Source organism: Centrocercus urophasianus, unplaced genomic scaffold, assembly GCF_019232065.1.
Source record: "Centrocercus urophasianus isolate 14NV4802_14NV808 unplaced genomic scaffold, USGS_Curo_1.0 seq_10, whole genome shotgun sequence".
Lineage (NCBI taxonomy): Eukaryota > Metazoa > Chordata > Aves > Galliformes > Phasianidae > Centrocercus > Centrocercus urophasianus.
The window spans coordinates 100,632,803-100,654,127 of NW_024884142.1; the positions used below are offsets into that span (position 1 = coordinate 100,632,803).

At 41.5% G+C, this 21,325-nt stretch overlaps 1 protein-coding gene across 3 annotated transcripts in view; it reads left to right on the plus strand.

The window, feature by feature from the left end:
- The first annotated feature begins 1,386 nt into the window (after positions 1 to 1,386).
- Positions 1,387 to 21,325, plus strand: part of EML6 (EMAP like 6) — a 108,812-nt gene continuing 88,873 nt past the window's right edge. For all 3 annotated transcript variants that reach the window (XM_042811443.1, XM_042811452.1, XM_042811460.1), the window contains exon 1: positions 1,387 to 1,592. In XM_042811443.1, the coding sequence (XP_042667377.1) occupies positions 1,396 to 1,592 (197 nt within the window). In that variant the 5' untranslated portion in view covers positions 1,387 to 1,395. The remainder of the gene's footprint in view (positions 1,593 to 21,325) is intronic.

Consider the following 21,325-nt stretch of genomic DNA (forward strand, 5'->3'; position numbering starts at 1 on the left):
GGCGCACCGAGCCGCCGCCAAATGGGCGGGAAGCGCGCAGGGCGCTGCCATCGCGCCTCCTCCCGCGCCGCAGGACTGTCACCATAGCAACCGGCGGCGCGGCGCCGCGCGGCACCATGGGAGATGTAGTCACAGTCGGCCCGTTGCCTCGCGGCCGCTCGGCCGTACTAACTCGCGTTCCCATGAGGCGCCGCGCGGGATGAAGACGGGCGGGAGGGCCGAGCGCGGCCCCGTCGCCCCTGGGGCCCCGCCTCGCTGAGGGGGACGCACCTCCGCCCTCACACACCTCCCGGGGCGCTGTGCGGCAGCGGGCCGCGAGGGGCGGTGTGACCCGCGATGCTTGGGGTGCGATGCCGGGTTTCGCTCTCGGCTTTGCAGTGTCACCGCGCTCCTCCTCGGGCGGGGGTGCCCGGTGAGGAGGGGGGAGGGGTTGCCTGCACCTTCTGCGGTGCCGCCGTGAGAGTCGTCGCCTCCGATGGAGGGGCCGAGTTTCGGAGAGGTTCGGTCTCGCTGGGCGATACTACGAAGCGGTGGATCGGCGGCACGAAGGGCGCCCGCGCCCCGTTGCTGACGGCAACGCGAATCCCGCTGAAGGGGGAGCGGGAGGGCAGCGAGACAGCGCGCTGCTCCTGGGGAACATCGCTCCAGAGAACGACAGCAAATAAACACTAATAAAGAACGCAGCAGTCCAGTCCTCCTGCCCACGTTTTCCGTGGCAAACCGCCCCGGGACACGAGAAGCTAGAATTGTTTGAATTGCACGATAGACGCGAAGAGGACGCGTTGGGTCAGCGGGGAGCAGCGCAGGACGGGGCGGAGGGGCCGGGAGAGCCCTGAGGGCAGGGCAGGGAGCCGCCGAACGGCTCAGCGCAGCACGGGCTGCAGCCAGGCAGCGCTCCCCGACTGCGCGTCCGCTACGCGCGCATCCCGCCATTCACAAACGCGAGCCGTTGGGTTTTTTTTTCCTCGTGATTTTTTTTTTTTTTTTTTGGTCTCCTCTCAGCTTTGACCCAAAGATAGAAAGCTCAGCGAGGAGAGCGGCCCGAGGAGCGCCGCGCGGGGAAAGCAGGCGGGAACTGCGGCGGAGGAGGCGCGGGCAGGCAGGCAGGCAGGCAGGCAGGTGGCGGTGAGGCGGGGGGAGTGGTAGGGCCGTGCTTGCGGCCCCGCTGGCGGCGCTCGGCCGGGTCGCGGCGCGGCGGCTGATGGTGGCGGCGCAGAGCTGACCGCCCAGCGCTGCCGACGCGTTTGGCGTCGACTACCGTCGCCGCGAAGCGCCGCCACCTGAAGATTCGTCGAGTCGAAAGGGGAAAACCCCGACGGGAGAAGGAGGAGGTGGGGGAGAGGAGGGGCAGAGCCGCGTTTCGTGCGTGCCAGTGGGGAGAGGGGATTGGTTATCATGGCGGATCGGACGGCTCCCAGATGCCGGCTCCGTCTGGAGTGGGTTTACGGGTACAGGGGCCACCAGTGCCGCAACAACCTGTACTACACGGCGGGCAAGGAGGTGGTCTACTTCGTGGCCGGAGTCGGCGTGGTTTACAACACCCGAGAGCACAGCCAGAAATTCTTCCTCGGGCACAACGACGATATTATCAGGTAAGGGGGTGACTTGTCTTTGGTGGGGTGGGGTTTAAATGAAGGGAGGGGAAAGCGGGTCGGTTCCCCCTCCTCGCTTCTCGCGGCTGGACCTGGCGTCGTGGAGCCGCTCGGGTTTCGTGCCGGCGGTCGGGGTGAAAGCCGGCTGTCTGCAGGTTGTTGTGATTGTTATTTCCGTGGCATCGCTTCGAAACGTTGCAGTGATGAGATAGAAAGCTTTTTTTTTTTTTTTTTTTTGTGCCGCACCAAATGCGAAACAGTTTCAGCGTGGCGATGCAATGGGAAGATCCTAATGCAACAACGAGCCCAGCACCTTGCTCTTCCCAGCGTTGGGACCTCGTCTCTCTCATTCTGTTGCCTTACAGCAGGCAGGGGCAGTTCCCTTTACACCCTGCACAAGTGTGCTGTAAACTCGGCCCGTAGATCAAACTGATCTATTTCTATCATCCTGAAAATCTTTTGCCAAGTCAATTTTAGCTCTTTGTACCCAAGATAAAAAATAATCTCAGGCGTGCTGGTGCAAGATGGCTACAGGAGGTCTTGCTCCTCATCTGGTCAATTTCTTGTATCTTTTTTTTCACCTTCTTTCTGAAGAGTGACTTTAACTGATGCTGTTGTATTAGAGAAATACAAGATTTAATGCACCACACAAAGTAACAAAACTGTGGTTCCAAAGTTCCAAGTAGCCTTTTTAAAAAAAATCTGTCCAAAACACAGAAATTGTCAGTATGTAGAAAATCAGAGTTACTTCTTCTCCTGCTCTCCTCCTGTCAGATATCTGAACCTGGAATACCCTCATAAAGGCATCATTGCACAGTATGATGCTGAGCACGGCTAACTGCTGCCCTCCTGATTCACCTGAATTCAGTATGAATGAGGCATTTTCTCAGTGATCAGCACAGACCCAGGAGACTCGTGGTGTGAGTGCAGGAACACATGCTGAAGTCAAAGTTTGGACACTTGCTAACAGAATCACGTAGCTGTCATACAATCATTCTGGACTCTTGTTTACAGAAAACTCTCTGCTTTCCCCAGGGAGAGCTTTTGGCTGCTCTGTCCCAAGTAGCATTTTTCTCCTCCCTTTTATAGTCCATGATAAAGCAATAGTATTTCATGAAATACCGGGGATTGCTTAAGAATTTATTATGGTTTTAAAGGTAATGTCACTTCCAGAAGGCTGTTCAAATAGACTCTTGTCTCTTCAGATTACTAAGATAAGAATGACTATTTTACTGAATCTGCAGTATCATGGAATGCAGGTTTTTCTTTCCGGATAACCTGTCAAGACACAAGTGCATATGCTCACTGCTTCTTTGGTTTGACAGAGATGCTTTTATTCTCCTTCCCTCACCTGCACCCTCCCTCTTTAATATCCCATCTACTGAGGAAATAATGTCAGGTTTAATAAACCTGACAACAGTTCCTGGCTGAAGCTGTCTGTGCTGTGTGACTTCTGTGCCTTGTCTTTTAAAGCACTCTTTAAAAGAGAGACCACTTTTGGCAGTCTCTCATTTAGAGTATAAAAGGGGACTAGGAAGAACATGAGTGACTGCTGTTTGTACTTCAGATGCTGCTCTGCCTGTTCTACTTTTTAAAGAAAATGAGTAATCACTTGTTCAGATCAGCAGGTGTTTTGACGACTCACTGTTTGCTCAGCTAATTTTTAGCTTGTGCTTTTGAAAGGTGAAGTTTGTTCCTGTTCAGAACAAGATCAGAATTTTGTAGGATGACCATAATTTCAGCAGAGGATGAAATGTTTTGGCCCAGAGGGTGAGAGCAGGACTCAAGATATCGGATGATTTGAGCTTTTAGTGGCCTAGAGAAGTTGTCATTTTAAGTGTTTTAAGGGAGGAAAGAGAGCTGTTGTTTGAGTCTCCAAAATGTTGTTAGGATGTTCCATCTTTTGCATCCATCAATGGTTGCCTTTGCTACCTTTGATGCAGTTTGTAGACCTTATTGAAGGACATCCCATCGCTGCAGTACTTCCAAGTAGATGGTTCCTTGCATGAATATAAATAATAGAATTGAAATTATAATATTTTAGACTTCATGGCATCCCACTGACACGAATGGGCTGACTGTAATCCTTCAGTTTTTCTTGTTTTGTTGGTACTTATTTCCCTGGGACTAACTTCTAAACAGTAGTGTGTATATTTGCAGTCCAACAGGTTGTAATTTTTAAGGAGGTTTGAAACATGATTAAAAACAAATAAATGAGGCTTGCAGACTTCGGAAAATACTGCACAATCATTAAGACTGGAAGGCCTTGAAGAGGGCAGAACTACTTCCAGGGGTTGCCATTAGCTCCTGCCGTGTTGAAAACATTCAGTAAATACAACCTTTTTTTGGGAGGGAGAGGAGGAAGAGGAACCGAGAAATGTTTCCTTGAAGTGTTTGTTAAAATCATGAAGGTGGATATTCTTCCTTGGTGAAAAGGTTGCGTGATTAAAAATGTACGCTTGCTTTTCATCACAATTTTAATGGTCTTGTCTCTTGCTTTCTGTCAAGATAATTCGGTTGGACGTAATTTAGTTGTGGCAAAAATAGACCAGATTGTACTGGATTAATGAAGAAATAATTTGTTTTTTTCCTTTCTAAAATTCATATTTGAAAAATATGTTCTGCGCTCAGCTGTAAAGTAGGTGTTCAGAATATGAACAAAGTGAGTTCTGAAGTGTATTTCTGTGCAAAGCAGCTACAAGGTGCTGTACTTTTGAGCTCTTCTGCCTCTCACCTTCCTATGAGACGGGTTTCTGAGTTGCCTGGTTGAGCTCTGAAGTGAGCCCAGCTTTGTGGATGGGTTGCTCTGGGTGCCCTGCAGGGCTCCCTGTCAAGGCTACAGCAGTCAGTGGTTTTTTGTTACTTCCTGTCGTGTAATACCATTCTTCTTGCATGTCATTTAATTGAGGAATAATTAATACTATTGATTATCAAGTCTTGTCTTTATAAAGCAGGATGAACACTTGGTTGAAATTAATAGCATTGGTTTTCTGAAGACCGCTGGTGCATTTTATTTGGAGCCCCACAAGACGTGCAATTTATGAAGTTTATAGTCAAAGAAAATGTAGCATACAGTATTCTTCACCCTCCTTTCCTTTTTTTCATGTTCATTTCTTCTGTTTGTTCTCAAAAATGCTCTAACAGCTGAGGGGCGTTGAAGGTCACAATAATCCTGTTTCCTCTGCTCTGCAAGCCCTGTAGTCTGCCCTAAGGTCTGTGTTCTAGACCACAAAGTATCACAAAATGTAACTCTGCATTTGAAGTGTGATCTACCTGAAGCATGGTAACTCAGGTGTGGGAGCTATGTCAAACATTTTAATGAGCAAAGTGTCATGTAGGTTATCATGAAGCATGTAGCTTTCTTTCTTTGGATTTGGTGATTTGTGCTTTCCAGGATTAGGTTTCGGAAGCTGTAATAATAACGTATGAGTATTGTTTTCCTTCCTGAGGAATATTAAAATAGGTTTTTGAAGCAGGTAATGGTTACAGCTCTAAGTCAATGTGTTGACGAGAACATTGCAGTTTGTGTGTTGTCACTGCCTTGAGTGAAATTCATGTGAGTGTGGGATTTACATTGACTACAACCAAAGTGGTTTGTGAGTTTTGAAGGTAACTGAACACTTTCAAAAGAAGATAAGGTGTTTTTATATTGTGTATTCCTTGTGTAACAGAGAGCAATGAGATCGCTGCTCTTTTCTCTCTTAATTAAATGTTGGATGGGGGGGGGGGCAGTTCTTTTCTGTATTTTTTTTCTGCAATTCTGCATGTGAAAGTGAAACAAAATGAAACTAAACAAAAATCAACCCAACATTTGCTATGGGAAACAGCGAAAACACAAATGCGATCAGTTAAGGTACTTCATTATACTTAAAATGCAATTTCACTGATTTACTTTTAGAATTCATTTCTAAACAGAGATTCCTAACCTTGAGAAAATTTAGTGATGATTTGGTGATAAGTTTGTCTGCCTGCTTTTATTTCCAATAATTTCTGCAATATTGAGCAGTTTTTCTGAATATGTATTGAAGACTTCATCTGCACTTTGCCTATACCACCATTTCCTAACATGTGATGTCTGCATTTAATTTGACAGATACCTCAATGTATCTGATATCCTGTGGCATCAAGCATTTTAAACAAGCACATTTTGCATTCTGCTGCCTTTCTCAGGAGCCTCTGCAGTGCTTGCTGCCTGGGCACACTACCTGGAAAGCCAGCCTATTATCTGTGGATACTAAAGCATGTCGTTTCTGTAAGGCTGCTTACAGTGTAATAGCAATGTAGGATTAATCAGAATATTGCTGTAAGTATGCGGGTGTGCTGCTGTGCTGACAGATTGAGATTAAAAATGCGGATGTGCCAGTGGTGATGGGATTTACTGAGCTGTGAGAGTGACAAGGGGCCTGCCTTATTCGTTTTAGAGAGACCTTTTGGAACACAAATACTTGTCTTTCTGTCTTTCTGTCTTTCTGTCTTTCTTGTCTTTCTGCAGCTGGGGAAAAGAGAAATATGTTTGCCTCCAACAATGTTGTTGACTGTAGCAAACATAACTTTCAAATAACTCAGTTGATGGCAGAGATTTGCAAATCAAGACCCTGGAGTTAAAATATCTAAATAGTAGTTTGATGTTTTTATATAAGTCTTACGTATTATTTCTGTTTATAGAGTGGTGTTATTTGAATGGATGCAAAATACTCCAAATTTATACATAATTGCCACCTTTCTGATGGTAAGGCACAGCATTCGTTTGCTGCAAAATAATATTCAACTTACTGTTCTCATTTACTGAAAGTGTATGGAAAATGGAGCTGTTTGCAGCTTGTACATAACCTGGACTTCAGTCACAGAAGATGCACATGCAGGACTGCTGAAACAGCCCCTGGGAAGACAGAAAGGTAGCAGTGAAGTATGAAATTTCCTGCAATGGAATGTCCAGACCTGCTTCTTGTGCCAGTGCCGTGTAGGTTCCTAAGCAAAGCCAGTACACCTTTGAAGGCATGACTGTGGAGCAGCTAGGGTGAAGGAGAATCTGGGATCTGTGTGTACTGAAATGCTTTGGGAAGTGTTTTGAAAGTGGAGGTTGTTGGAGGAGTTTCATATTAAAGAAATCCATTCCCAAAGAAACTCATTTTGTCAGCTTATGTCTTCTTTTACTTTCAGTCTCAAAAAACAAACAAGCAAAAAAACGGAGAAAGCCATTTCTTCAGGAAGTTATGGGGGTCATTCATGTCATTTTTTTTCCCCATGACTTTCATTAGCTTAAGTTTTAAAATTCAAGATTAGCTTGATTTTATTTATTTTACATCTGCTCTGCATTAAATCTTCACATATAATCACAGAATTGCAGGGGTTGGAAGAGACCTTTTGTGTTTGTTCATGTAAGTCCTGGTGTTAGTCTCACGAAAGTTTAAAAGGAATCCTTTGTATAACTAGAATCTCTCTCAAATACAGCATTTGGTGTATTTTGGTGGTGTAATAACTTTACAACGCAGTCTGTTTCATGCATGTCTGTGACTGGCTGCACATTCATTAGAACAGGCAAAATTAACAGCATATGGGTAATTAATAACTGTATCCTGCATGAAAAGTTTTGAATAATAGAAGGTACCCCGTCTTATGGTGGTGCTGAGTGCGGCTGGCAGTAACGAAGAATCCCTAAGCTGAAGCAGTTTGTAGCTATCTTTTTAAACTCACAAGCTCAGTGTTTCTCTCAAACATGAAGATTACTGAACAATGCAAAGAGCTGTTTGAGATTTGGGTACTTGGAAGTGGATTGGAAAAATACACAGGTAGATCCAACAGTGCAAAATGGATCTTCCTGCCTAAATGGTCTGTTTTGAGCTGTTTTTTTGGTTCCGCCAAAATGAAGCTACCTACAGTGGAATAGTGTCAGATCCAGAACATGTTTATGTGAAAGCATTACATTTTGGCCTCAAGTTGCACCAGGGGAGGTTCAGGTTGGGTGTTAGGAACAGTTTGTTCTCTGAAAGAGTGCTCAGGCAGTGGCACAGGTAGCCCTGGGAGGCGTGGTGTCACCATCCCTGGAGGTGTTAAAGAGATGATTAGGTGTTGTACTGAGGGATGTGGTTTAGTGTGAAGTATTGGTCATGGGTTCACAGTTGGACTGGTTGATCTTGGAGGTCTTTTCCAACCTTGGTGGTCCTATGATTCTATCATTCTTTGTTATTTAGCAGCCCTATATTTCACTGGGTTCCAGTGGGTCCCTCAGCACTTTAACAGTGACAATTAATTACTTGGCATTAGTTTTTATTTGAAATTTACTGAATTTACATTTTATAACAATTCATTTTAAATAAACTACAAAGCAGCCTTGTTGACACAGCTTACCTCATGATAAGTTACTGTCAAGTCAGTTGCTCAGGAACCTGGTGGGTTTTGAACAGTCTGCTCAGTATTTACATAGTTCCTGTTGGTCACCTGGTAATAACTCACTTAATACATGTTTTGCAGTTATCTGTTTTGTGGCCAGCATGCAGGGGAGATATCAGATTGGAAGAGCATGCTGCATTTCCAAACTCAGTCTTCAGTTTTCGCAGCGTCTCTCGTCTTTCTGGAGAGTGATCACAGGCGTGTGCTTTGTAGCTGTAGTGATGGCCCTGCAGGCACTCCCTTATGGGCTAACATATGAATGACTTTGTTAACACAGATGGAGCATTTTAAACATTTACGAGTAAATTAATCTTCAATGGGTATAATTTCTGGAAATATTTTCCAGGACTTGTTCATATGTGAAGGGAAATAGGACATAAATCTTTACGTGTGAAATACTAACAAGAAATCCAGATCTTTGCATTTGTCAAAGATCTTTACAATTTACTAACGTAGCTCTGCTCCAATGTTTTGTTTAAATTTCTGTGATTCAGTGGGCATCGAGCCTTACCTCTGAATTGCAGGAAATGTGTATTGGTGATGAAGCCATTCTCTTGGAACATCAGCATGTTTGAAGCATCGTGATGTCATTGCAGTTGGATTGTGTTCGTGATGCAAGTATGATTTGGAGAGTAGCTGGGAGTCCTGGTGGATGTGAAGATTTTTGGTTTCCCTTTGTATTCTGTACCTCTGAATATGTTTGTTAGCATGGACTGTCTGCTGTTCTTAGAACATCTTTGCTGTTCTTAGAACAGCTGAACTGAGCTGTTTAGGCTGAGCTCAAAGCCCTAAGAATGATATAAATTGACATGCTAGATTCTGGGGAAAGGAAAAGATTGACTTTCCACCAACTGGTCATGGGTGTTACTAACTATGTTGAGGAAGTCTTAGAGCTCCATAGAAGTTTGATGTCACCAGTTCATTTTTGTAAATGACTACCGTAAGAATATTTTTGCCTGGATATACTGCATTTTTCTATCAGAGTTGGCATAACATGAGACATAATACCATTTTTCTGTAAGACAGATGAGAAAACAATGCCCATTTATTGGAGCAAGGAATGTTTTGGCACTTGTGCCATCAGCATAACTTTCACAATTTTATTTTATTAAAGTATTAGACCTGGTGATTGGTCATTAGATAAATCAGGAATAATGGTGGAGTATTATTTTTCAACAGAGGGCAGATTAAATGAAGTGTGACTACACTGCTGTTAAAAAGACAGCTCTTGAGAATGTACTGTTCCTTGTATCCCTGCTGTATTAAATAGTTATTTGATGGAATTATTCTGAGTGTGCTCTGAACACAGTGTATTGCATTTCATATTTTTCCTGGGGTATGCTTTATTTTTTCATTTTGAATCTGTGGGTCTCCCTTCTGCCCAGAGGTAAATGTTCTTTTACCTCATCAGTTAGTTTGGGATGAATTGCTTTATGCGTGATGACAGTTAAGTGCACTGCACAATTTTTTTCTGCCTTCTTCTTCCCTCTCAGATGTAACTATTTAATCAGCCTTTCCCCTCTAAACAAGCAGTTCCTGCTGCTGTCACAGGTTATTACCAGCTGAGCTAGAGTTGGTGTCTGATCCACCTGTCTGCCTCAGAATTTTGGTAGGATTGCATTCTGTTTTCCATGGTGTCTTTTGTTGTTGTTTGTTTGTTTTTTAAATATATATTTATTGGAGTGGGTATACAGATATGTATTTGATGTCAAATGAACTGTTTAGACTGAATGTTCAATAATTAAAAAAAAACAAACCAACAATTGGTTTCTGTTCCATAGTATAATTTCCTGTATGCTTTGTACTTATGGACAATTGAGCTAAATCACAGCCACAGTCCATGCAATTATGTGCAGTTTCTGTGCAGTAAACAGGAGTATGTTTCTCTTGAAAGGTGTGTGTGCTTCATCGAATCTGACTGAGAGCACTGCAACACTGCAAGTTGTGAAGCTAATTCACTGCAATTTCAGAGCAACTTCTTATGACAGAATCACAGAATTGTAGGGGTTGGAAGGGACCTCCAGAGATCATCGAGTCCAACCCCCCTGCCAAAGCAGGTTCCCTACACCAGGAATCTTCATCTTTAGCCGTAATCCCCCTTATCTTTAGCACAGAAAGTAGTCAGATTATCAAAACCCTAACCCTAGCCCTGCACAAATATTAATGTTGATTCTACCAAAAGATCTCCACCAACATGCAGTGGTTTTCAGCTCAGTGCTGCTTCATTGTCCAATATCATACCTACAGAATTTAATTTTAAGACTGGTAAAGAATTGGAAATTGAACTGTCATTTTGTAGAAATAGAACAACTCATTTTCATTCGTGTTTCCAACTATTAGGATATGATTCTAGTTTGGATTTTGCCTTCATTTAATGTGACATGAAAGCGACTGAATGAAGCTTCTGCTACAGTAAGAAATTTCAGCCTATTTTTCCTGGCATTATTTTAAATATTCCTAATCATTATTAGTGCCAAGTTCACCGAAGTTTTGGCCTTGGCATTCTCAAGCTTACTCACGTATATTTTGCTACATTTTTGTTGTGTCATAAGTTTCTGTGCTTTGTAACAAGTTAGGATTACTTTACTACAGCCTGCTTGTTCCATTCCTGAACTGAGCTGTTTATCAAGATTATGAATTTCTTTCTGTCGCATCTTGAAACAGAAGAGTTTCACATGTTTTCTTTCCTGGATATTTGATGAAGAAAGTACGTAAAATATTTTCCAGAAACTCAGTGATAGTAGATTTAGCAGATTAAACACGTAAGTATTTGGCAGTATGGGGATGGGAATTCCCTTCCTGGATGAGATGTGCCTTGTCCATATAAAGTATTGTGCTGCCTTTGATTGGCCTGATTTCCTCAGTGAGCACCAGTCCACTTCAGAAGTGAACTGCTTGAGGCCACCCCTGCATAACTCCTTTGCTTTCAACGAGCTTTCACATCTGTCTTGGTGGCAGTTGTGATGAATAATGCTGTCTGTTCATTCACTTTATGCATGTACTGTGCTTAAGCCCTAGATTGCTAAGCAGTTAGAATTAAACAGGGATTTTCAATGTTGATGAATCTGAGCCTTTTTTTCCTGAGTTTTCTGAATTTTAGTCTGCTAGAAAACATTACCTGCAAAAAAACAAGTCTAGGGCTCTGACAGGAAGGTTTGTTTTCCTCTCAACTCTGTGATATCAGTTACTTTCCAGATAGGGGCAAAAAAGTAGTAATCACAACCACCATTCATTCTTTGTCGTCCAAAATGACATGAGAAATGTTTCTAATGACATGTGAAAATTATTGGTCATACTGTACACCCTCTCTAGATCACAAACAGATGAGCTTCAGTGCATTTCAACATAAACATCAGATGTAAGCATTAGGTGTCGTCTTTTGCTGAGGTGGTTGCACGGATTTCTACCTCCTCATTTCTTGCTGAAGACAGCTGACAGCATTCTGTTGTACCTGCTTTTCCTCCCTTTACGACAGCGCACTCCTTCTAACATGTCACACATCAGTTGTTCTTCTGGCTCCCACAAGTCAATTAGGTAGAACTGTTTTCCAGTTACCACCATCCACCAACCCAATGGATAGAACTAAAACTTAGGTAGAACTAAAGACGAAGTAAATGTCTTCCCTGTTTTGTGGTCGCAGTGCTCCCTGGTGTGAGAACTCTCAGCCTGAAATGTAAAATATGCTGGAGTGTTTCATAAGCCTATCTTGTTTTTAAAATATTAGCATATGGCTTTGATCAGCTGTTACAGAAACCAGTAAGAATACACTGAGGAATTTAGTTCCTAGAAAAAAATTGGCAGCAGATCCTAAGTTTTGAACGTTATTTTGTTGTTAGACATTTAATCTTCATTTTCTTCATTAGAATCTTCATTTATGTTGTAAAGTAAACTTCTCTTTATTTCATCACTTTTCCTTTTTCTCTCCAATTTATAATGCAGTTCAGTTTCTTATGCTGCTGTCAAAAAAAAAAAAAAAGCTCATCTGACACAGTGAATAAAAATGAGTGCTTTTGGTCAGCCTTTAGGGAGATGACTTCATAGTTATCAATCAAACTCCCATGCAGCTGCACCAATCTGCTATGACTGATGACCCCATGGTGACTCCCCTAGAGGCTGGCTGAAGGTCTCTCTTCTCTGCACTGACTTGGAGACATTCTCTTCTGAATACGTGGAAAGTTTCCTAGCTGCATTTTGTTTTCATCCAGCTTGCAGCTTTTTTTCTGTTCTGTTTTCACTCCTCTATGTTCATCCAGATATTGATGTTACAGTTCTTCCAATCAGCATAAAGTGATGCCCTTTGGGTAAAAATCATGTTACAAATCTGCTTTTTTGTCCCCAGATCTGTGAAAGTTAGGTGCTGATTTACACACCTAGAAATGTTTGTTTATTTCTCTGAAATGAGATTCAGTTAATTGTAATCTTTTGAAATTAGGAATGCTGTTGTTCCAAGGTACAACTGACTTCTCCACTAGGAGCTAGAGCAATTGATTCTTTGGCCTTGAGACCAAATGTCATCATGCAACTTGCATGGTTTTCTTCCCTGAAAGAGGGTGGCATCATTCAGATAACAGGAACTGCCTGTGCTGTGTTTTGTCTTCCAGACCTTGCCCAGGTGTTGTGTGAGAAAGCACTGAATACCAAAGGCTGAACCTACTGATGTGTCTGTTGCTTAGGTGATAGGTGACCAGTGTTGAGTCTCTGTTCTGAAAATGGTTTCTGAAGGAGCTGGGAATGTTCAGCCTGGAGAAGAGGAGGCTCAGGGGAGACCTCATTGCTCTCTATAACTTCCTGAAGGGAGGTTGTAGTGAGCTGGGGGTCGGCCTCTTCTCTCGTGTCATCAGTGATAGGACCAGGGGGAATGGCTTCAAGCTACGGCAGGGGAGATTCAGGCTGGATGTTAGGAAGTATTACTTTTCAGAAAGGGTGGTCAGGCACTGGAATGGATGCCCAGGGAGGTGGTGGAGTCACCGAGCCTGGGGGTGTTCAAGGAAAGGCTGGATGTTGTGTTGAGGGACATGGTTTAGTGGGAGCTGTTGGGAATAGGTGAACGGTTGGACTGGGTGATCTTTTAGGTCTTTTCCAACCTTGGTGATTCTATGATTCTATGATTCTTTGTTAATGTTAACATAGTTTAATTTGAGTTAACATAGCTTAATTTGAGGGGTTGGCAATTAAATATTCAACTCTATGTAGCCAAAGACAGTCAGGAGATTACTGCAAGATCTTTTTTTTTAACGTTATTCCAGTTGCCTACATACTGCAAAAATAAAAGCAAATCCATGCAAAATACCTTGCAGAGATGGGCACCTATTAAAATTCTAGTTGATTCTCAACAAGCCAAGTCTGATATTTTTGAAAGAGAAGGATGTGGCTGATGTCTCGCGCATCGGTTGGGCTTACTAATCTTTTGCTTTCAAAAATAGATGTATCAGAAAATATTCTCTGCATTGTTGGCTGAACTGCAAGCATTTTATATTGCAGACTGTAATATCTCTGGAGATACCAGTAACAGTTTGGCTGTGGTTGCATGGAACACAAAAAGAGCAAACTTACCCTTAATTTGGTTTTTCTTTCTTGTTGACTTTCCAACAAATCAGATTTCCCAGCAAATCTGGGTGTTCTGATACACAATTACTTTCAGTTTCATCTGTTTGCCTGTACTGAGAGCATTACAGGAGATACGAATACCTGAATCCACCAAGAAGTGTTCTGCAACACAATCCTAAAATCTGTGCCCTGTATATGCAGTATATCCGAAATGTGCTGTAGATGCAGTGATTTATTGATGTGTTCTTAAAAACATTCTCATTGTGTGAAGAATTATTGTTAAAACAGCCTTTAGGTTCATTTTACTTTTAATAGTGGTATTTGTTTTCATAAGCTTTTGATCTGAAGCTAATGCAGGATGAAATCCATACGTAGTTCTTTAAGCACGGTAGCCAAAGCTTGGCACACGTTAAGTAAGACAATCCTGTATAGCATTTTCCTTTAGGGATTTTCACATTTGTGAATGCAGTGCCAAATCATATATTTGCCTTATGTCTTGAGAAGGTGGAATAGGCACTCTCATTTTATTCTTTGGCTTCTTCTGTTAGAATATGACTGTCCACATGACATTATCCTTAAATATAACCACATTCACCTTTCAGACTGGGTAAATTTAAAGTTCTTGGAGCTACAGCTAGGTAAGTTAGGGTTATGGCTTCAAAGTTCATATTTCTAAGAATATTTACACCAACCGAAGCTGGTACTCAAGATGAAGGCTTTTCATGTTTCTTCAAAGGTGAAATTCTCAAATTTTATTTGGAACCAGGAGGGAGATGGCCATTTAATCCATTTTCTTGCTTTCTGAAGTCCAAGATAAGTCCAAGATGTGCATGGCTGATTCAATCCTTAGGGAGATGCAGCCATTTTGCAGCTGTCATGTATGAGCTAGTGCTGCCAGTATACAAGGAAACCACTGATTCAAGTATCACACTGGTTAGTTTCTACAAGATGCAGAACAAAATATGATGATTAAATTAAAATATATTTGTATGAAATTACTACGTGGTTGAAGTTGCCACAATGAGTACAGTGAAATCAAATTAATTTTAAATTTGAGTGGAAGTTTTCTAATTTGCTCAGAGTGATCTCTTTAGCTATTGCAGATCCAATACTGCGTTGATTTTTTCTTTTACAATCAGTACCTCTTTTATGCAAGGCTGGTTTGTGCATTTCAGATGTCTTAACTGCACATGGCATAAAATGTGAGGATAAAATTGTGATAAGATTTGTGGAGTGTTTTCATTTGTACACAGATCATCTGGGTTAGTCTTCAGGCTTTTGTTTACTGCTGCTCCTTACAGCACCATTAGCATGCCCAGAATGTCCAGTCTTCATTTATGTAATTCTGTTATTAACTGTGCTAATCTCACCACGCAGGACTAAAGTAAGAAGTGGAATCATTTAAAAGAAATTGATGAATTGTTTAAGGCCTCGTGCTTATCTCTGAAAGAAGGGAAAGAGTCCTATTTTCTGTAATATGTGGCACTTGGAAATCATCAAAGCTTTATAGAACTTTAACTGTCATTAAGGTAGACTGAACCTGAGTCTCTTCAAAATTTCTTATCTGGGATAAGCAATACTTTTACTGACACTGATTTAGGTTGCCTTCCCTTGCAAGATAGAAATGTTTGGCAGAAGTAGCTCCTGCTGTCGTCAGCAGCACAGCTGGTGAATCATGGTGGCAGAGCAAAGAGGATATCTGATGCACCAACCACATCAGGATGCACACTGTGGGCTTTCTTAGAAATTTACTGTACTCTAGCTTAAATTAGTATACTTTTTTATGATTGTGCACATATATATAGTTTTCATATAATAGAATCACAGAATCATTTGAGTTGGAATGGACGTTAAAGAGACCTTTAACAACTGTGTAGTCCAACTTCCCTGCGATGAACAGAGACACCTACAGCCTGATCAGGTTGCTCAGACCCTTCCAGCCTGACCTTGAACATCTCCAAGGATGGGGCATCCACCACCCCTCTGAGCAACCTGCTCCAGTGCTTCACGACCCTTTTTGTAAAAAAAAAATAAAAATTAATCCAATCTAAATCTCCTCTCTTTCAGATTGAAACCATTTCCCCTTGTCTTATCACAACATGCCCTGCTAAAGATTTGAAAATGCATTCCACCAATGTGCTTTCCAAGAATATGCTTTCCATCAGTGCTTACATTGAATAGAATACATGTATTCTTCCTAAATTTCATTAAAATAGTATGTTAGTAATAACTCCTGCTTTTTGGACTTCTAATCTCAAGAATAAGATTTTGTATCACAGATGCCTGATAAGTAATTTGATTTTCTCATCCTGATGAACTAGAGTTTGTGATCTGAAAGCACTGCTCATGCCCACATTAGTCTGAAAAGCACATTCTTACAGCTTGTGCAGTTTCCTGTGAGATTCCGAGAGGCAAAAGGAAAGAACAGAATTACTTTGGCTTTTGTAATTAGTGTTCTAGTGTTTCTTCTTTTTTTACTTGGCTAGACTGGACTGATGGAGGTACAACTTTTTCTAATGGACTTCCCAACTCCTCAGGCAGTCTGCTTTTGTGTGGGCAACTAAGATGAACTTGAAGTACTGAGTAACTAATAAAGCCCTGGTTTTTTTACAAGGGAAGTGCTTACATAACATGGTATAAATGATTTAGAGAAAATATTCAGTAATAACACAGGAAAATTTTAAGAGTTAAAAAGAAATTGGGAAAAAAAAAAAGCTTTTTAGTGACTACAGAAAGTTTATTTTAATTTTGAGTATTGTAACACTATGCACCTAGGAAAAAGATTTAAAAAAAACAACAGACCTCTTGCTGATTGTAATTTGTTTGTTACAGCTAGCTAAGTTCTAAAAATGCCCAGTATGAATTTCTGTCTTTCACCAGATATGAGAGAAACTTATTTCACTTAGCTTTGGGGTTTTACAGCTCTATGGCAGAAGGTAAGCTTGTACTTTTTTAGTGATTTCAGTAAAGATGAATTCAGCAATATTTCTGTGTACTACATGGAAGATGATTTTTAAGTGCTTTCGGTGTGTTTATGTAGCCCTTACAGTATTTTTAGTAGTTTTAATAGGAAATGTGGCTCTCCCAGTGAAGTCTGGGTTAGGATGTTTTTTGATGGCGAGCATCTTCAAATACAACTGCTACAAAAACATGGCAGAACCTGACTCTTAAGAGAAGTTGAAAAGATGACTGCGTGTTGAAATGGTTCCAAGTTACAGTTCTCAAACTGACAAAAGCCACGGATTATATGGCTTAGACATAGTCAGCATTTACCTTCAGACTGTGAAGAAGTAACTTTAGGGTTCCTTTCATTTGGTTTCCTCTGTTCTTTGTGGTGGAAAAACACTGTGTGAACTTCTGTTAGGAGGAAAGGGTGCTTCCTTTCTTATCATGGTGAAGAGGGAGACACTAATCTAACTGTACATGTTTTGTTATCTTCTACTGAGGCTTTTACAGCCCTTTAACCTTCACAGTGCTTTTAAGTGAAAACAGCTAGAAGGAGGTGAGATAAGCCCTCTGCTTCCATCTAGTTGGTAGCAGCAATGTGTAGCTGGAGAAATTTTGAGTCCACTATCTAGTTTGAGAATAAATGAATCTTGGTAGTCCTAAACATTTCTTTTGCTACTGCAGTCAAAATCAAATTGGATATTTTCACCTTCTGTCCCCCCTGTTCTCAGTTCCTGCATCCTGTGTAAAACCTAGAGAGGGAAGGAGCTGTGGTTGCTGATGTCGTGATGCCCAGGAACAGGACCTCCAGAGGATTCCAATGGCAGATAGATATGCTTTGATGGTGATTTTCTAAGACACGTGAGTTGGCTGTGTATGGGTATATTTTCACAAGTGGTGCAAAATAGATACAATCTTGAAAGAGTAGCCTTGGACAACTTCAGTTTGAGCAGCTGAGTTTCAGAAACATTTTGAATAAATACAGTGACAGTGCAGACATTGTGCAATGAGCCAGAATTCCACTAAAATTCTGTCGCTTGCTTTTGATTAATGATTTTAATTCAGCTTAATGCTGAATGGCTACCTTTCCCTAGAAATCTGAAAATTTCCACTTGATAATAGGGAAGTGGGCACTGAACTATGTGAGATACTGAGTAAAGTGCATCTTAGATACCGGAGATCCCATAGGGAAAAAAAAGAACAAAAAACAGCAAACCTAGCATATGGAATCAGCTCTGTGACACTACACTGATGTGGACGTGAGCTGGGTCTCTTCAGCCTGGAGAAGGCTGTGAAACTATTAGCAGCTTTTCAGTATCTGAAGGGGAGCTGCAGGAAAGGAGGGGACGGACTCTTTAGAAGGGCTTGTGGTGATAGAACAAGGGGAAATGGCTTCAGGCTCAAGGAGGGTAGATTTAGGTTAGATATAAGGTATAAGTCTTTCACAGTGGGGGTGCAAGGCACTGGGACAGGTTACTTAGTAATGTGATTGATGCCCTGGAGACTTTCAGGGTGAGGCTGGATCAGGCCCTGGGCAGCCTCGTGTAGCTGTGGTGTCCCTGTGCGTTGCAGGAGGGTTGGACAGATGGCCCTCAGAGGTCCCTTCCAACTCTGAGAATTCTATGATTCTATTGAATTCTAGCTTTTCTTCTAATAAAAAGAGCTCTGTCCAGTGAGGATTTTCTGTGTTTTTATATCACTGAAGCACACATTTTACTTCAAAGGAATATTTCACCTCTGTTTAACCTGTTGAAGTTGAGAAAATAGAACTTGTAAATGGGATTGGGCAGTTAAAATATCTGCTCCTGGACTTGCCAGGTTTGTCAGTTTGTAACAAATCTGAACCAACTGGGAGAAGAAGGGGAAAACATCTTAGGGTTAGATGCAGGATTCCGTTGTCAGGTTGGACACGTGGAAGCTGCTTAAGGGAGTTGTTAAGCAGTTGTTAGGCTTATTTATGCTTTTCCAAACTGTGGAAAAACTGCCTTAAAGCATTGTCCTGTTTTGTTTGGTGAAGAAGTGGAAAAATAGTTTCTCTTTAGTATTTTTATCCATTAAAAGGTATTACCTATCCCTAAGTAGTAGTTCAATTTTTTTTTTCTTGGTTACATTGCAGTTAACAACATTCTACTTAGTTTGTGTCAAATCATCAGTTGCTGAAATCAGCTGAGTTACAGTGACTGACAAAACCTGTCATAGAAAAGTGAGAAGGCTAAATGGATAACTTAATCACTAGGAATATAGCAGAATGTGGTGAAAGCAGAGCTTTCTTTTTTATATATTGAGCACCTCGTTTAACTGTGTCCCTATTCGTTGCAGGGAAGTTGGGCTAGAGGACCTTCAAGGGCCCCTTCCAACTCAAACAATCCTATGGTTCTGTGAAACATGATTTTTTTTAGAAGGGTGACATCCATCTGCTTCTTGTTTATTAACAGGCCATAGCTGGTGACATGCCTTTCATATCTGCCAATTAGAGTAGGCTCTACAGCTTCACCAAGGGCAAATCCTGTCTGGCCAACCAACCTAGTAGCCTTCTGTTCAGTGGACAAGGGAAGAGCCACTGATGTCATCCATCTGGACTTCAGTAAGGCCTTTTACATGGTCCACATAGCATCCTTTCTGTGCAAGCTGGAAAGGTATGTATTTGGAGGTCTGTGATGGGAGGTGCAGTAGGATAGAAGAGGACAGGCTCTTCAGCAGGGTCCATTCTGAGGACAAGGAGAAGTGGTTTCAAACTAAAAGAAGGGAGACAGACTGGATATAAGGAAAAAGACTTCTTTTGTTTTGTTTTTTTAACAAAGAGGATAGTGAAGCACTGGCACAGGTTACCCAGAGAGGTGGTGGATGCACCGTCCCTGGAGACACTCAGGGTCAGGCTGGATGGGTCGTTGAGCAACCTGATCAAGCTGTATTTGTCCCTTTTCATTGTAGGGGAGTTGGACTATACAACCTTTAAAGGTCCCTTCCAACTCAAGTGATTGTGTGACAATAGATAAATTCATTTATGTAAGAAGTTTAGCACGTGAGTGCACCTCTGGATTTATTCTAGCTGCATCTTGTGGTGCTAGTTGGTAATTTAACTTTCTGTAATCTCATACAAAATAGTCACTTGATTCTTACAATCTTCAAGTTGTTTCAGACAACATAGAATAAGCTGATAAATGTCACATTTGTTTTAGTAAATGCACTTCTTGAAAAATATTAGTTTTCATAGACTTTTACAGAAACTTAAAATGTGAGTTGCTAGAACAACGGAAAATTAAAATATGTGTATTTTGAGAGCAGTCTTCAAGTTTTTAGAAATAGATTTTGTATTTGTATTGTACACAGCTGGCTGGTGAAAGAGAATTTCAGGAGCCCAGCAAGAGTGCTCATAAAACTGATATTTGTGACCTTGTGTCTGATACACTGTAACTGGAAATGTAGATGATGGACCCAAATGTTAAATGTGGATAGTCTGCTATGTTTTCTATTTCAGTATGTAATTTTTGCTATAACTTATTCCAGCAGACCTAACGGGGAGCAGGGTTTCTATACAGTCATACTGAACTTGTATGCCCATTTATTTGACAACCTCTGAAATACGGGAAAGATAATTTCTTTGGAAGGTAGGAGAGCATGAGCTTTCAACTGACTACTGCAAACAGCAGGAGTAAAAAGCCTTCTTGAATGTCTCACATAGTCTAGAATACCTAGAAAACAGTATTTTTCTCCAGATACATTTAGTATTACCACATTTGTCATTTCTGTAAACATCTGTTGTAGGCTTTGCTCTGCATAAAAGAGCCATCATCTGCTTCTGACCAATGGCATGCAGCTTGGCACATGTTCATCTGACACACTGTTGGAACAACCTCCTACTTCTCCTAATTTCTTTCCATTAGAGTGCTTAAAATCAAAATGTTCTGTGATAGGCTCATCAAGAGAAGAATGAAGGAATTGGAGGCAAACCTATGCGAAAAATACTATTATCCCAGTGTAAACTTTTTAATAAGATTCTATGAGTTTTCTCAGGTCATACAACTTGTCATAGATGTGAATTCACCCAGGGATTTTCAATAAGATGAGATGGAATCTGTTAAACAAAAAATTGAAGTGGGACTGATCTGGAAACATTATGCATAATGGGTTTTTATCTTGTTCTCCCACTTCTCCTTGGCTATTCTCTGCTAGTCTTGGTTGTTCTTACTGTGCCTTCTCCAATGTTTTATTCACTTCGTATCTCCTTTATCTTTCTTTTCAGTAATTGTCTCTATTGTGTGCCTTATTTCCAAGATTTCTCTAAATATCCTCTCTTTCCCTTTCTATCCTATCTTCAAATATTTTGACTTGGATTGTGTGTAGAGTGAGCTACATAGTTCTGTAGTCTCTGATGACTGCTAACTGCAGAAAGTAGAGTAGATCCAGGAAATCCCAAAGCAGTTAATTACTGAAGCAGCCTCAGGAACGAATACCTTCAGCTGTGCTGTCAAGCATAGGACCCATCTGCAGTAACCATAATGCAGCTTGATTGACATCATCATGCTGTGGGCAATTAATTAGTGCACAGATATTTACTGTTCATTGTGACCACCAGTTTTAGAGCTGACTGGCTTAATCTTTGCCTGAATTATGATCGCATCTGTACATTTGGGAGAAAATGCACAGCTAACATTCAGTCCATTTTCAGTCGTTTCAGCTCCAGACTGTGATGAAATCAGAAAAATAGGCAATTTGATTGCTAGCAGCACAGCACAGTTGGTGTCATCTGTTTTGTCTGAGCTTTGAATCAGTATTTCAACAGAGTCAAACTGGAACAGGGTGAACATAGGAAATAATGGAGGCTACGGTGTGTGACAGTGGCCATGATA